The sequence below is a fragment of the Anomaloglossus baeobatrachus genome, chromosome 10 (assembly GCF_048569485.1).
Source record: "Anomaloglossus baeobatrachus isolate aAnoBae1 chromosome 10, aAnoBae1.hap1, whole genome shotgun sequence".
NCBI classification, from domain to species: domain Eukaryota; kingdom Metazoa; phylum Chordata; class Amphibia; order Anura; family Aromobatidae; genus Anomaloglossus; species Anomaloglossus baeobatrachus.
This window is the reverse complement of record NC_134362.1, coordinates 142436207-142454108: the sequence shown is the minus strand read 5'-3', so window position 1 is coordinate 142454108 and position 17902 is coordinate 142436207. Positions and strand designations below refer to the sequence as shown.

At 46.8% G+C, this 17902-nt stretch overlaps 1 protein-coding gene across 1 annotated transcript in view; it reads left to right on the top strand.

Annotated features, from left to right (window-relative positions):
- The window catches only part of BCAR1 (BCAR1 scaffold protein, Cas family member), a 209498-nt gene that overhangs the window by 165464 nt on the left and 26132 nt on the right, over nucleotides 1–17902 (top strand). Inside the window, exons 3-4 of the mRNA XM_075325703.1 lie at nucleotides 14577–14735; nucleotides 16292–16414. Coding sequence (XP_075181818.1) covers nucleotides 14577–14735; nucleotides 16292–16414 — 282 coding nt within the window. The remainder of the gene's footprint in view (nucleotides 1–14576; nucleotides 14736–16291; nucleotides 16415–17902) is intronic.

Here is a 17902-nt window from a genome sequence, read left to right as displayed (position 1 = left end):
CGCCTGGCTCCGCCCCACCTGGTGTGGACATCAGACCCTGGAGGGAGGCAACAAGGGTTTTTGGTTGACTGGTGTAACTGTCTAGGGTGGGGTGTGTGTGTGTTGGTATGTATGTGACTACCTGGCTAGTCCAGGGCGTCACACATGCGGAGTAGAATTTCAATATTTGCAGATGATACTAAACTCTGCAGGGTAATCAATACAGAGCAGGATAATTTTATATTACAGGGAGATTTATGTGAATTGGAGGATTGGGCTGAGAAGTGGCAATTGAAGTTTAATGTAGATAAATGTAAGGTCATGCACTTGGGTAGAGGAAATAAAATTTATAATTATGTACTTAATTGTAGAACACTGGGTAAAACAGACACAGAAAAAGACTTTGGTGTATGGGTGGATGGTAAACTTAACTTTAGTGGACAGTGTCAGGCAACTGCTGCCAGGGCTAATAAAAAAATGGGATGTATTAAAAGAGGTATAAGTGTTCATGAAAAAAATATAGTTCTACCTCTGTACAAGTCACTAGTGCGACCGCACTTAGAATACTGTCATACCTACCAACTTTTAAAGAAGGGAAAGAGGGACAAAGTTTGCGGCGCGCAACGCGCGTCGCGGCAATTTTTAGGCCACATCCCCTAAACACACCCATTTTACAAACAGCCACACCCATATCCACTCCCCATCCACACCCATCCAGCAAACTGAAACTGCAGTAGCTATCCATGATCGCTCTGAGCCGCCATAGAAGATCAGCAATGTTCAGAACAGTCAGGGAGTTAACTACAGGGTGTGCAGGCGGCTAGGACCCAGGAGGAGAGCTGAAAAGGGTGTGCAGGCAGCTAGGACCCAGGAGGAGAGCTGAACAGGGTGTGCAGGCAGCTAGGACCCAGTAGGAGAGCTGAATAGGGTGTGCAGGCAGCTAGGACCCAGGAGGAGGGCTGAACAGGGTGTGCAGGCAGCTAGGACCCAGGAGGACAGCTGAACAGGGTGTGCAGGCAACTAGGATCCAGGAGGAGAGCTGAACAGGGTGTGCAGGCAGCTAGGACCCAGGAGGAGAGCTGAACAGGGTGTGCAGGCAACTAGGATCCAGGAGGAGAGCTGAACAGGGTGTGCAGGCAGCTAGGACCCAGGAGAGCTGAACATGGTGTACAACAAGGGTATGTTCACACATCAGGTTTTTGCTGTGCGGCACAATCCGGCGCTTTGTGGGAAAAACGCATCAGGTTTTTTTTTGCCGCCGGGTGCGGTTTTTCCTCATATACTTTTATTAGCGCTGGATTGTGCCGCATGTACTTGCGATTGATCCGTTTTTTTGCCAGATGCGGTAAAAATCATCACTCCGGCGGCTGCACAGGACGCAGAGAAGAATGTTTTTTGCCAGCGGCAAAAATATGCATAGCGCCGGGTGCGGCGCTGTGCGGCATGGTGCATAATGAAAGTCTATGTGAGCCGGATACGGTGGCATGCTTCAAACGCCGGAAGCATGTACCGTATCTGGTTTTTACTTCTGAGCATGCCCAGAAGTGATATAAATTCATTGCTTGCCAGAAAATTAATCAATCACTCACTCACTCTCTCTCTCAAACTCTCTCACTCACTGACTGAATCACTGACTCATTCACTCACTCTCACCCACTCACCGATCACTGGCGCGGGGCTGCACAGCTGTCACACTGCTCCGGCGGCTGATTGAAGGCAACAGCCCAACCCGTCCGGATAGGAGCCACCTGCAGAGGCCAGAGATCCAAGGGGCCAGCGTCTGCGGGCAACTTGGGCTCCTACGACACATATACGCCGGGGAGCGGGCTACCAGTGCCCAGGCACAGTAGCCAAGATCACATACAGGTGCAGGAGAAAGGCGGACATTACCAACCTATCTGGAGAAACTGCAGCCAGCTGCGGGCCCCGTTCGTCACTCCGTTTGGTTTACCAGTGACTCTGTGTGGTTTAATCGTGAGTACACCAGTGCCCTCAGGCACCGCACCGCGCTGCACTGCCACCTTGCGCCCTGCACCCCGGCCCCTCGCCAAGCGAGCCCCGGGACCAACATCCCCTACCCACGGAGGGGTCAACACCTAGCTGCGCCCCTACACCGCTGCCGGGAGTCCCCGTACCTTCACCGCAGCGGTGGTGTCCACCATTACCACAACCCGTGGGTGGCGTCATGAACTTCACCACACAACTACCCCACCACCCCTGCGTGCACCGCCACTACACCCTTACAGAGCGACGTGACCCCCGGGTCCGGAGGCGCTCGAGCCACCGACACAGAAGCCTGGACCCGAGCGGCTCGGCGGTCGCAGCCGAGGCTGCGGGGCGGTACAAATTCTTAGCCCCTTAAAAAAAAATATCCCAACATCCTGGATGGATAACCCCAATTATCCAACATTGCATTATTATTTGTGCTATTATTGGGGAGATAATACCTGTCACTTTAAGGCTATGTTCACATTGTGTTTTTGCCAAACATCAATTGCTCCGTCAGGGCCTTCTGTGTGAAGCCCTAAAAAAATAGGATGTGAAGTGGCTATTGACTGTAATAAGGCAGACCCAGGACCCAGGAGAGCTTAACTGGTTGGGGAGCCAGGACGAAGCAGAGCTGAACTGGTTGGACAGCCAGTATGGAGCAGAGTGGAAGTGGTTGGGCAGCTAGTATGGAGCAGAACGGAACTGGCTAGTCAGACAGGATCTAGCAGAGCAGAACTGGTTGGGCAGCCAGGATCCAGCAGAGCATAACTGGTTGGCCAGCCAGGATCCAGCAGAGCTAAACGGTTGGGCAGCAGGACGCAGCAGAGCTCAACCGGTTGGGCAGCCAGGATGCAGCAGAGCCGAAGTGGTTGGGCAGCCATGATCCAGCAGAGAAGAACCGATTGGGCAGCCATGATCCAGCAGAGTCGAACCAGTTGGGCAGCCCGTCCAACAGAGATTAAAGGGAACCTGTCACCCATCCGACCAGTCTGCACCGCACCGCCCCTTAGGTAAGTATTATAAAGTGATTTTTACTTTCTACACAGTGGTCTGGGCTCTTATATACAACATGTTAGAATGCTGTATATAAGAGCCCACTGGTGGTGGCCGCAGTTTATAGTCACCAAATCTGGTGACAGGTTCCTTTTAAAGTGAACCTGTCAGGTGCAATATGCACTCAGAGCCAGGAGCAGTCCTGGGTACATATTGCTATTCCCTTCCTAACCATCCCTGTATACACTAGCATTGACGAAGGGATCTTTAGAAAAAGTATTTCTAAAGAACTTATATCTTATGCTAATGAGCGCGGGTACTAGTCCCAAGGGTGTTACTTCACTTGGCTAGTTGGCTCACATAGCATGTTAGCATGTTATTACGCCGCTGTGTGAGTACTAACACGCTATGTGAGCCAACTAGCCAAGTGAAGTAACGCCCTTGGGACTAGTCCCAAGGCAGGCAGCTGGAAATGCTCAGTTCCGGAGCTGCTCCTTCTTTTGATAGCCACGGCGGTCAGGTAATGCCTATTCGCCTCCCATTCTAACCAATAGGAGGCGGATGTGCAGTACTTGGCCTTGACCACTATCAGAAGACTGAGCAGCTTTGGAACTGAGCGTTTCCTGCTGCCTACTGCTGCCGGGACCGAGAAAAGCTGATCGTAGGGGGTGCGGTGTGTCGGACCCAGGCCAATCAGACATTAATGACTTAAGGCCGCTTTACACGCAGTGATCTCGCTAGCGAGATTGCTAGCCTGCGTACCCACCCCCGTCGGTTGTGCGTCACGGGCAAATCGCTGCCCGTGGTGCACAACATCGCTCGGACCCGTCACACTACTTACCTGCCTAGCGACGTCGCTGTGACCGGCGAACCGCCTCCTTTCTAAAGGGGCGGTTCGTTCGGCGTCACAGCGACGTCACTAAGTGACCGCCCAATAGAAGCAGGGGGGCGGAGATGAGCGGGACGAACATCCCGCCCACCTGCTTCCTTCCTCATTGCAGGCGGCCGCAGGTAAGGTGAGGTTCCTCGTTCCTGCGGTGTCACACATAGCGATGTGTGCTGCCGCAGGAACGATGAACAACCTGCGTCCTACAACCGCAATGATATTTGGGAACGTGTCAACGATCAACGATAAGGTGAGTATTTTTGATCGTTAGCGATCACTCGTACATGTCACATGCAATGACATCGCTAACGAGAACGGATGTGCGTCACGAACTCCATGACCCCAACGATATCGCGTTAGCGATGTCGCTGCGTGTAAAGTAGCCTTAATCCTAAGGAAAAGCCATAAATGTCAAATTAGTGGACAACCCCTTTAATGCCATAAAGAAGGTCTCAGAATGGCAATTCTGGAGTATTGATAGACTAATGTCCCTGATGGCATCTATTAATGAGCAGTATGTGACATGGTCCAGGTTTGCACGAAATAGAACATAAATAATGTTGCCGATAGCTTTAAATGAAATGTCAGGGAAAGGTTGCTGAAGCTTTACCGCTTGAATTATTACTACCTGTAAGAACGTAGGCAGACCTGAAATTACTACTCTTGGAAACTAATCCAAAGTCATGTAAGGAGAGATCTTACCATATCCGATTGTATCTGCACAGCAAATTCCGTGGGTGTCTGTGCAGATACGGATGGCTGTGCCAATAATTCCGCACAAGGATTAGCCCCATTCAGCGGGAATAATCTGTGAGGGGTTAATATGCAGCGTTTCAGTACAGAATGCACAAGAATGAACATGCTCGTCCTGCTCGCGGTTACATTTTTCCACTGTGCCGACAAAATATTGTGCTTCGTTTTTTTCTACTGCTTGTGAAGAGTTTGTGGCTGCACGGATTCTACAGGCAAACACAGGGTCATGCTGCACACGTGAAAACATCCTCTGGTTCTGTTCACATGTTGCAGAAATGTTTATGCAGAAATGTATACACAAGAAAAACTCACTCAACCATTCTGATACAGTACATGGACATTTCAGACATAATTCTTCTATTACTTATGGGTTTTTAGAACGTTAATTCGTGGCTCCTTTTCTGCTTCTGCTCTCTTTTGTACCCCAACATGTGCAACACACTTTATACATTGACTAATTGAAGCTGGCATCAGAAATTGTCCTATTGTTTCCTTTCAGGAAGAGTTTTCAGCAGGTTCGCTATCAGCAGGGGCAGGATGACAGTGACAGGTAACACATGTAACGCTGTACAAAGGGCTAGTAAGACGTAGTACAGCGTATTCCCCACTACGTGGCAGCAGAGAAGTGAAGGAGAGACAAAGTGACACTGTAACAGAAAGGCAGCTGAAGTACAGCAGAGTAACTTCAGCAGGCATTTAACAGGCAAGCCACCAGGGGGCAATATAGTAGTCAAACAGTCAGGGTCTAGCCAGGAAAGTCAAGTCACTGCAAGGGGAGTATAAAAATCAAGTCAGAAAACAGAACTGAGTCGGAAGCCGGCAGATCAGGTATGCAGAGGAAAACACAAACAACAGACAGGAGGGGGAAGTCAGGGACCGGGACAGGCAGACAAGCGGGGGAGGGTACAAGTCAGGACACAGTAGCAGGGAGGCAGGACAGATCGGGAACACTCACCAGAGCCAGTATACACGCTGCAAGGCAGAAATATCACTGGCACTGAGCCATAGGTAGAGAGGCAAGATATAGCATCCTGGGATCCAGAATGAGGCAAGGGAGTTAACCCCTGACATGACCAGGCCAGAGCTGGGTGTAACCAGCAGCAGGGAAAAGCTGACTGGGATCATGACACACTTCTATACATAGCTGATAACAAAAAATCCACCAATCACCATAGGCGATGTCATTAGATTCTCCAATACAAAAAACAGAATTGGGGTCCTAAAATTTTCAGATTGCCCAATGGAGGTTTAGTGGCCAATCTGAAAATTGCTATTTTTTTACTTTAGATTTTTTTAAATTGATGCAATTAGCAAAACAATTACCTATAACGTAAATTAAGTTTTTGTGTTAAAAAAAATAAATAAATAAAATAATATATATATATATATATATATATATACTGTACATACAGTATATATTAATATTTTTTTTGTTTTTACATATCAAAATCAGTATTAAAGGGAACCCTTCACCAGATTTTTACCTATTAAACTAAAAGAACCCCACTTTTGCAGCTCCTGGGCTGCATTCTATGAAGGTGCACCTTGGCCCTGAGTCCCCTACCAGACCCCAAAAATAACTTTATAAAACTTGGCCCTTAGGTATGCTAATTACCTGTGTTGGCCAGATGGGCGGGCTCATTTTTTGCTCCTTTCCCCCCTCCTGCCGCTGATCGCCATCCTCCTTTCTTGATTGACGGGATGACGCCCTTTGGCATTCTCCTCGTCGCATTTTCAAATCTCGCGCCTATGCAGTTGGGTTAGCTTTCACAGGCGCAGTTCACATATCGCTCTGCCCTCGCTCGCGCCGGTGAGCTAAATGCGCAGCTGCGAGATTATGGACGGGTACGAGCATGGCGCTGGTGAGGTCATGCACAGTGCCGACCTCACCAGCGCCATGCTCGTACCCGCCCATAATCTCGCGCCTGCGCATTTAGCTCACCGGCGCGAGCTAGGGCAGCTATGTTTTCATATGGCAGAGAGAACTGCGCCTGCGCGAGCAGACCTAACTGCACAGACGCGAGATTTGAAAATGCGACGAGGAGGATGCCAGAGGGCATCATCCCGTCAATCAAGAAAGGAGGACGGCGATCAGTGGCAGGAGGGGGATAAAGGAGCAGAAAATGAGCCCGCCCATCTGGCCAACACAGGTAATTAGCATACCTAAGTGCCACGTTTTATAAAGTTATTTTTGGGGTCTGGAAGGAGAGTCAGGGCCAAGGGGCACCTTCATAGAATGCAGCCCAGGAGCTGCAGAAGTGGGGTTCTTTTAGTTTAATAGGTAAAAATCTGGTGACAGGTTCCCTTTAGGAATAAAAAATAGAAATCTTGCAATTTTCACATTGGCCACTGGGACTTTTTTAGACTCTTAACTTTCTGTTGTTTCATGAAACAACATATGTACATACTCACAAAGGTCTGATCCAGACCATATCTTTTGTAGTTAAGCATTTAATAAACATGTGAAAAGCTCAGGTGACATCACCTATTGGGATTGGTGGATGCTGTGTTATCAGCTGTTTATAGTCGGTGTTATCTGTAATTCTAAGGGGTACTTCTCACATAGCGAGATCGCTGCTGAGTCACAGTTTTTGTGACCTCATTAGCGATCTTGCTGTGTGTGACACTGAGCAGCGATCTGGCCCCTGCTGTGAAATCGCTGCTCGTTACACACAGTGCTGGTTCATTTTTTGGACGTTGCTCTCCCGCTGTGAAGCACACATCGGTGTGTTTGACAGCGAGAGAGCAATGATCTGAATGTGCACGGAGCCAGGAGCCGGCTTCTGACAGCTGGAGACGCTGGTAACTAAGGTAAATATCGGGTAACCAAGCGAAGCCCTCTGCTTGCTTACCCGATATTTACCTTGGTTACTAGCGTGCGCTGCTGTCAGGCTGCCAGTGCCCTGCTCCCTGCACACGTAGCCAGAGTACACATCGGGTAAATAAGCAAAGCGGTTTGCTTATTAACCCGATGTGTACTCTGGCTACAAGTGCAGGGAGCCAGCGCTAAGCGGTGTGCACTGGTAACCAAGATAAAGATCGGGTAACCAAGCTTGGTTACCCGATATTTACCTTAGTTACCAAGCGCAGCATCACTTCCACGCGTCGCTGCTGGCTGGGGGCTGGTCACTGGTCGCTGGTGAGATCTGCCTGATTGACAGCTCACCAGTGACCATGTAGCAACGCACCAGCGATCCTAACCAGGTCAGATCGCTGGTGGGATCGCTGGAGCGTTGCTAAAGTATGACGGTACCCTAATTCTACCTCTGATGATAAGGAAGCTGCTGAAAAGTCTTCTTGAATGGACAAGAAAAAATAGTCTAAATGAGCCCCACTGGCCACTGTGAAAAGTGTAAGATTTCTAATTTTTATTATTATCGTGCTACGAAAAAAGATTCCCATTTTTTTTTTAAGAAACACATATAACACACAAAACCTGATTGAGGATAGCTTCCCATTAAAGATGGCCACCATAGTTGTCACTAGTGAGTGAGTTTTGTTTCCATTGCACTGTACATGTTCATTGTTTAGAGCGTTTAATTAACAGTTTTCCAAGTGGGTTATGGAGATTACTCACCTGAAGATAAGAGTATTTATATCCTAAGTACTTACCAAATGTTGTTTTTTAGAGTGTACCCACCTGAAGAAGGTATGCGTATTTATATCCTAAGTAGTATGGGGCGAACCTGAACTGGGTTCACCTGGAAAAAAATAAAAAAAGGAAATAGCAAGCAAAATGGGAGTTAAGGCAGGACAGTTATACTTGCCGAGTCTCCGTGCTGCTGTCACCCTGCTTCTGAGTCTGCTCATTAAAGCTCATGAATATTCACTTCTTACCTAGTCCACCATCTCTGACAGCTTATGGGATTGGTTGCCCTCATGTTAGCTGTCTGAGTCCCCAAAGTGGAGTGTAAAAATAAATAACTGGAAAAATACTGTAGGGTCCCCCGTATTTTCATACCAGGCGCAGATAAAGCAGACAACTGGAGGATGCAGCTCCCAGCTGTGTGTGTTATCTTGGCTGTGCATCAAAATATGTGGGGCCCCATGTGGCTTTTTTTAAATGATTTAAATAATTTTAAAAAATGACATGCGGTCCCATTCAATTTTGATACCCAGCCAAGATAAAGTGGACACATAGAAGTTGGTATTCTCAAGCTGCGGAGACCCGTTGTTATTGGGCCCTCCCCATCCTAAAAATAGCAGCCCGTAGTCGTCAAAGGCTGCTATTTATGGAGTCTACCCACCTGTAGAAAATACATGTGTTCATATCCTAAGTACTTACCAAAGGCTGTTATTCATAGAAGCCTTCTGTACTAATCTGCAGATAGTCATATTATAGCCAACGTTTGTTAATACATATTACATTCCATATACCACAGCAGATTATTAGTTGCTCCATCAGAATTAGAGGGAATTGCTATTTAAAGAGATTTTCCATTTTCAACTTTCTACCCAAAATTCTTGTCCCTGTATCCAAAATGATAACATAAGACGTTCTGCACCCTGCCGGGGTCCAGCGCTGCCTCTCCCCCTCTGCACCTGTGACGTCACCTCAAGCAATCACAAGGCTAGGAGTTGATGAGCCCAGAGATTGGCTGCAGGGCAGTTGATGTGATGTCACCTCTGTAATCAGTTTCTTGAAGAGGGATACAGCATTCCTTAGACGGGTATAACACAACAAATTTTATTACTGTTTTATAGGGATGGGGATTTTGGTTAGTAAGATCATAGTGGCAAAACCCCTTTTAAGGTAACAGGTCACCTTTGAAAATGCTATTTACCTGCAGGGTTAATTTGCAGATACATAGTATTACAATACTGTACGATCTCCTTACTAAAAAAAAAGAGTCAGCAGCTCAAGGGAAGAAACAAGTTTATCTTCTACCAGTAGCCGCACTTTCAGTGCAGTGATTGGACAGCATGGTAACGCCATTTACCTGTAAATTAAGCCTAGATTTTTATAGTGTTTTCAAGGTGACAGGTTCATTTTAGGGTGAAAAATATAAAAATGGGGGTTTTTTTGGACCGAGTGAAAGAAAGGGCAGTAAACAAAGAAGTTTATTGAAGCAAGACGTTTACCAAAAATGTCATTTTTTTTCTCATTTTAAGCATTCCCATCCCCTACACGTGACTAAACGTTATATTTCAATGAAGATATATTATTATTTATGGAGAAGGAGATGATGAGACGTTCTTCCGTGTAAATCTGTACAGATACTGATTGTGTGTGTACACCGCACCGTTGCCTCCCAGTGATGGATGTGCTCCCATACTGTGTGGTGCTGTAACTGTGGGTGACGGCATGGTGTACGAGGCCTATGGCTCTCAGTGTAATTAGATGTGTTTGCTATGGTAACCTGAGGGCGGCTGGGGGGATTCGCAGGCTATTTAGCAATGCACTTTGCTTTGTTCTGGTAACCTAATAAAGACAAGTTGTATAATAGAAATGTCTACCTGACAAAGCGATTCCTGCTAATACCGGGGACAGGACCCGGGCCGGTGCTAAACTATACAAACCCCACGTCTCTGGAAAGATGCCCTTCATCTGCGTCCCCCTCCCCCATGATCTTTTTATGCTCCCGCTATAAATATTTTATGATCCCTTTCGAAAAACAGGGTGGAAATGCTTTGTTTAGAATTGCTAGAAAGCGAGCCGCTGCCTCAGCTGCTTTTTTGGGTAATTTGACCACTCGGTCAGTCTCCTATAATAAGTCCATGATGAAATAAAAGGCTTCTTCCCTTTGAAGCAAGAACATGTGATTCAGTATACGGCATTCATAGAAGTAAATGATAGAAGTAAAGCTTTCTCTTTAGGCCCCCTTCACACGTCCGTGAAAAACACGTGCGTGTCTTACGTGCCATTTTTCTGGTCCGTGTTCCGTATTTTTTGTCCGTTTTCTGGTACGTGTGACATCCGTGTGATTGGGTATGCTAGCCGTTTGTGCATGTGGAATGTCCGTGTGTGCTTGAGATACGCAAGTGTAATGTCCGTGTGTTGTCCGTGTGATGTCCGTGTGAAATGAACCGTGTGTGATGCACAATGACGTTGCTATATGCCCGCTGACAGCAGACAGACAGCGTCGCGCGATGAGAATGAACTGTCATACCGCGGCTCTGTCTGTGTCGCGTACTGATTAGCGGTCACCCGTGAAGGACTCACTGGTGACCGCCAATCCCCTGAGTGACTGAAGTGAGCAGCGCGATTAGCGCTGCTGTCACTCAGGTTACCCGCGGCTAGCTGGATCCTCCACCCGAGACCGCAACTCACCTGTGACTTCATCGCTATCACTCGGGTGACTTGCTGTCACAGTTGGAGGATCCAGCGGTGGCCGCGGGTAACCTGAGTGACATCATCGCTGATCGCGCTACTCACCTCAGTTGCTGCGTGGAACTGACAGGAGCGGCGGTGTTCTACAGCAACTCCTGTCACCTTCATGTAGCAGAGCTGAGAGCGTTGTGGGAGCTTCATGGATTGCGCCGGAGCTGGAGGGCTTTTCGGGGCTTAATAAAGTGGTGAACGAGGGTGGGTTTTTTTGTTTATTATTTCAAATAAAGGATTTTTCGTTGTGTGTGCTTATTTTCTTTAACTTACAGGTTAATCATGGAAGGTATCTCGGGGAGATGCCTGTCATGATTAATCTTGGACTTAGTGGCAGCTATGGGCTACTGCCATTAACTCCTTATTACCCTGATTGCCAATGCACCAGGGCAAATCGGGATGAGCCGGGTACAGTCCCGGGACTGTTGCATCTAATGGATGCGGCAATTGTGGGCGGCTGCTGGCTGATATTACTAGGCTGGGGGGCTCCCCATAACGTAGAGCTCCCCATCCTGAGAATTCCAGCCTTCAGCTGTTTGGCTTTACCCAGGCTGGTATCAAAACTGGGGGGAACCGCACATCGTTTTTTTTTAATTATTTTTTTTTTTTTACTGCTCGATATTGACACACCCACCGGCGGCTGTGATTGGTTGCAGTGAGACAGCTGTCACTCAGCATGGGGGCGTGTCTCACTGCAACCAATCATAGGCGCCAGGGGGCGGGGAAAGTAGGGAATACGAGATTGAATAATGAGCGGCCGGCTTTTTCAAAATAGTAAAAGCCGCCGGAGTTTTTTTAACAGCTGTGCAGCGCCGCGGCAGTGATCGGTGAGTATGAAAGAGGGGGAGAGACCAACCGACGGACAGAGAGAGAGAGACAGAGAGAGAGACCGACCAAAAGACAGAGAGAGAGACCGACCGACGGACTGAGGGAGATTGACTGACATACACAGAAAAAAAAGATTGACCGACATCGCTTCAAAAAAGCACAAAATGTACACGGACCATACGGAGATGCATCCGTGTCACATACATGTACTCACGGACCCATAGAATTTCATTGAGTGCGTGTGTGTGTGTTCCGTGCAGAAAACGGACATGCATCCGTGATTTACGGACAAACAAACGTATCACGCACACGGACACACGCAACTTATGGAAAAACGCACGTGTAACTCCATACATTGAATAACATTGGAGTACGTGTGTCCATGTCTCCGGTACATACGGAAATGGCCTAACACGTACCGGAGACACAGACGTATGAAGGGGGCCTTAGGCCGTGTGCACACAGTGCGTTTTTATCGCGTCTTTTGGTGCATTTTTTGGTGTGAAGCAGATCCTGATGTCAGCAAGGTTAATGAAGAACCTGAACTGTTTTTTACATGTTAGGTTTTTTTTTCCTTGCAAATTTAATGCAGAAAATTATCTACAGCATGTCAATTCTGATTTTTGCAGCATTTTTCACCATTGAAAAATGCATTAAACAAATCTTTCAAAAAGTAGCAAAACTGTGCATTTTTCCACTGTTTTTCCAGCCAAGAAATGCAGAAATGGTGCAGATAATTCAGCAACCAAATACTCATCGTGTGCACATCTCCTTACAAGTATTTCTCAGCCACTTGTTACTGTCATCACTTATTAAACCTCACAATACCCTGTAGAATAAAGATATCTTGTCCCAAACTAATTAAGCTGCACAATCTGTAAGGCTGTGTGCCCACACTGCGTTTTTTTTTGCATATTTCATACTTTTTTTCTTGCAAATTTTAAACAATACTGCAAGGAAAAATGTATCCAAGCAAAGTCTATGAAAATCCTGAATTGTGTACAACTTGTCCCTCCAGTGAGAATGGAGACAAACTCTAGCGCCACCTATAGTAGCAATCCTAAAAGTCAAATGTGGCTTTTTAAAAAGCCATAAGACTTAGGATTTATTGCCAGATCAGAATCCCAATTTGCAGACACGGTGTTTTGGGGTGATTGCCCCTCGTCAGTGCAAAGTGTGGGTATCTGATCTGGCTTATGAGAAGCTATGTGGGGACCACGAGGAAGACTATTCTCCTTATGGAGACCTGACAAACCAGTCTGGCTGCCAGTAAACGGACTTATAGCTGCAATGTCCCTCTGGGAATTATTCAAAATGTCCCTCCAGTGAGGAAGGAGACAAACTCTACCGCCACCTTTTGAATTGCTGTACACATGTTGCAGATTTTTTCCTTGCAGATTTTAGCGCAGAACAAAAATCTGCAGCCTGAATTCTTTCAGAGTTTTTTCCTGTGGATATAATCCATTGCAATGTTTGATCACTGCAGTGGATTACATCTGTCAGTGTTGCACTCTCAGTACTTATACTTCAGCTCACACACCCTACATCTGGCATGGTCTGTGAGGCGATCCGTAGCTCAGTAACCCTAGATCATCATCGCGATGACCCAAGATTGCCATGGCAGCGACCTGTGATCACATTATAGGGATCCGATCACCAGGGAGAGATAAGCGACTCCTCGCCATGCCACCTGAATGCTGCGATTGCTGCAATCAGGGGATTAAACTATTGGGAGCGGCACGGGCACCACTCCTGGCATTGAGAGTCAGGTCTTGGCTGAAACATCAGGTGGTGGTCGTGGGGGTACAGTGCCTGAACCCCCGTGATCGCCATGAGTAAAAAAACTAATGGAAAAATGCATAAAAAACAAGAAAAACACTATAAAAAAAGCATTTTTTCTGCTGCATTTTTCCCACCAAAACATGCAGTTTTGTGGCAGAAATTCTGCTCCGTGGGCACATACCCTAAAGGTCTCCTGTCTCTGAGCATGGATACATAATACATATAAAGCAAAGATACTGTATGTCCTTTATACCTGAATGTTTAGGACTGAATACTACCATACAGTGCTGAATAACATGATCCAGTACCCAAATAATACCGCCTTGTGCCGCCTAAATATATTCATAATGTGTGTAAATAATGGAAGTATATATAGTGACCAGATAACACCGCCATATCCAGTATTCCCCACACAATACAGCCCCCAGTATAGTATACAAGGTTATGATGACCATTGGGTATTGATAACGATCCTGGGGCTCTCAATTATGGGGTTACTGGTACGGTCCCTGACTGGCAGGAACGGTTCACAAGCTTTTGGGGGTCCAATCCTTAATGACCCCCTTGTAAAAGTCACTCCTAGGCAAGTGGTAGCCTCTAAAACATGGATTTTGACCTTACATATGAGTGATGGAAGTCGCTATGCAAATTTGGGCAAAGACCAATCATTGCTGCACAGAATTGGTCCACGGTAAGGGATGAACACTGAGGAGGCTGAGCAATATATTGTCTGCAGAGAACTTTGTAAAAGCAAGGGAACATGATCTCTGCATACTCCGGCCATGATTAGCCAGAGCTGGGGATTTTCTGTGCTGTACTTTGTCTTCATCTAGTGGCAGCAATGGTAATTTACACCACACTAGGCCATATGAGTGAACTCCATGTACAAATGTATTGTGGCTGCCGGTTACCGACACGGACGCCCTCCAAACTGCGTGAAATCCAGAATTTATGGTTAATCTTTTTACATTGTATTAATAAGAGGAATTTTGGATTACTTGATTTATAAGTTTATATCATTTTGATGTCTTCTTCATTGTACAGGTTGTTCTTCCAACTCGGAAAGGTCAAGTCTATGTGTACGATTCACCCAAGCCAGAAGCACAGGACGAGTATGACATTCCCCGACACCTCCTTCCTGCTGGACCACAGGAGATCTATGATGTTCCCACCAGGTGTTTAGTGAACAACTACGGCCCGGAGGTTTGTAATATCGCATGAAAACATGAAGACCTGTATGCTATGATGTGATCAGATGGATTCTGAGCAGCCAATATAGGGGTTTTCTGGGGAAAAGAAGTTATCACCTATCCAGGAGACCAGAAGACAGGGGATAATTATAGAACAATGGGGGTGCAACCATTGGGACTGATCGTCTAAAAGGCCATTGCCCTTTATTCATTCTCTATGGGACGGCCGAGCGCGGCTCTTGGCTTTTTCCGAAAGACCTCATAGAGAGTGAATAGAGCACAGATAGAGCATGCACACTGCCCTCCATTTATTCTCTATGGGATGGCCGAGTGCTGCTCTTGGCTTTTACCAGACACCCCCATAGAGAGTGAATGGAGCACAGATAGAGGATGCACACTGCCCTCCATTTATTCTCTATGGGACGGCTGAGTGCTGCTCTAGCCTTTTACCAGACACCCCCATAGACAGTGAATGGAGCACAGATAGAGGATGCACACTGCCCTCAATTTATTCTCTATGGGACGGCTGAGTGCTGCTCTAGCCTTTTACCAGACACCCCCATAGAGAGTGAATGGAGCACAGATAGAGGATGCACACTGCCCTCCATTTATTCTCTATGGGACGGCTGAGTGCTGCTCTAGCCTTTTACCAGACACCCCCATAGAGAGTGAATGGAGCACAGATAGAGGATGCACACTGCCCTACATTTATTCTCTATGGGACGGCTGAGTGCTGCTCTAGCCTTTTACCAGACACCCCCATAGACAGTGAATGGAGCACAGATAGAGGATGCACACTGCCCTACATTTATTCTCTATGGGACAGCCGAGCGTTGCTCTTGGCGTTTACCAGACGACTCCACAGACAGTGAATGGAGCACAGATAGAGGATGCACACTGCCCTACATTTATTCTCTATGGGACGGCTGAGCGTTGCTCTTGGCTTTTTCCGGAAGCCCCCATAGACAGTGAATAGAGCACAGATAGAGGATGCACACTGCCCTCCATTTATTTTTTATGGGACGGCTGAGCGTTGCTCTTGGCTTTTTCCGGAAGCCCCCATAGACAGTGAATAGAGCACAGATAGAGGATGCACACTGCCCTCCATTTATTCTTTATGGGACGGCCGAGCGTTGCTCTTGGCTTTTTCCGGAAGCCCCCATAGACAGTGAATAGAGCACAGATAGAGGATGCACACTGCCCTCCATTTATTCTTTATGGGACGGCCGAGCGTTGCTCTTGGCTTTATCCGGAAGCCCCCATAGACAGTGAATAGAGCACAGATAGAGGATGCACACTGCCCTCCATTTATTCTTTATGGGACGGCCGAGCGTTGCTCTTGGCTTTTTCCGGAAGCCCCCATAGACAGTGAATAGAGCACAGATAGAGGATGCACACTGCTCTCCATTTTAATGGGTAGAAGGGTTCCCCATTCTGCCAATCACTGTGGTCCCATCTGTTGGACCACCACAATCAATAAGTTATCATTTTTCCTGTCTATTTTTCTGACAACTCCTTTAATAAAATGGTGTTACTGTATTAAGATGACTTAATTTTGGTTTTGCACAGGTTTATGACATTCCACCAATGGCAGTAAAAGGATCTGTCAGCCGAGAACAAACCCAAGAGATTTATGACATCCCTCCCAGCGTGGAAAAAAATCTCCCAGAGCATCTGCAATCTCATTTAATGGTAGGAGTGGGAACCCGTCCATCTCAGAGCTTTAAGATTTAGACTGTTATTAAAATGCTTAAATTGATTGTACACTAATCAGAGAACCACTTCTTAAATATTATATTCCCCAGTTTAAAATTAAAAAATATATAGTCACCGCCTGCACTTGTGCTATTCCAGCAATGGCAGTGGCGGCTCTCCCTATCCTACAGTGAATCATCGGCCTCTGATGGCTGCAGTTCTTACACTTTCCTTGGACATCTAAGTTTAGTTAAAGGGAAGTGTGAGAACTCCAGCCCATCAGAGGCCGCTGATTTACTGTCATAACGGTGTCACGCCAGGATTGGGTGCGCCACGGCTGACGTTGCTGGAACAGCACTTTTGTGGGAGCTGAATATAACATTTTTTTTTTGTTATTTTCTATGGGGCTCTATTACATTGAAGATGAGGTAGTCCAGTTTATAATCAGTGATTGGTGCTCTCCTGCACAGAGACCTCTGCACAGGACACAGAGCATGCCCAGCACAACTCTTATAGAAGTCCAGTCTTTTCTTTCCAGTGGCCTTTTTCTCTAAATGTTAAGAGACTCAAGCAAAATGGCCCATCTATAATCATGTACAGAAGATAAAAAAAAAATTACAATTGGAAAATATCCTATGATGTTACCTAATATATAGGTGACACACGCCCTTTCACTAACCTTCACCCCCAACTCATTATCATTCTAGTGCCTTATTGCGGAGTCTCCTGGCTTCAGGCCAGGAATGGAGTCATTGAATTACAATTGTGCGGAGGAGCCGGGGGATTTACGTGTAACCGATGCTGCATTTCTATTCATGGGATGATGTGCAGCAGGTTAATCTCCTCTGTGCGTCACTTACCCGTCTCATTAGGTGAATGGATTGTAATTATTCATGTCTTCCATACTCCGGACCTAACTGACAGGATTTTAATCTTCAGATTGGACGCACAGGCAGATTACGTGTCTGTATATACAGGTGACCACGGGTGTAATAGGAGGCCTCATTCATGAGGAAGGCCTCATTCAGACGTCACTGACTTTTCTTCTACCTAACTGCACAGACCAATTTTTATTGGTGTTTTGGATCCGATTTACGTCAGTCTTGGGGTCACTTTTTACCATCAGTGCTTTACTCCTATAAGAAAAATTAAATAAATGACAAATCTCCTACTATCCACTGCAGTGTTAAGGGCACTTTACATGCTGCGATATCACTATCGATATCGCTAGCGAGCGTACCCATCCCCGTCAGTTGTGCGTCACGGGCAAATCGCTGCCTGTGGCGCACAACATCACTTACACCCATCACATGGACTTACCTTCCCTGCGACGTCACTGTGGCCGGCAAACCTCCTCCTTTCTAAGGGGGCGGTTTGTGCGACGTCACAAGGCAGCTGTCCAATAGCAGAGGAGGGGCGGAGATGAGCGACCGGAACATGCCGACCACCTCTTTCCTTCCACATTGCCGGTGAACGCAGGTAAGG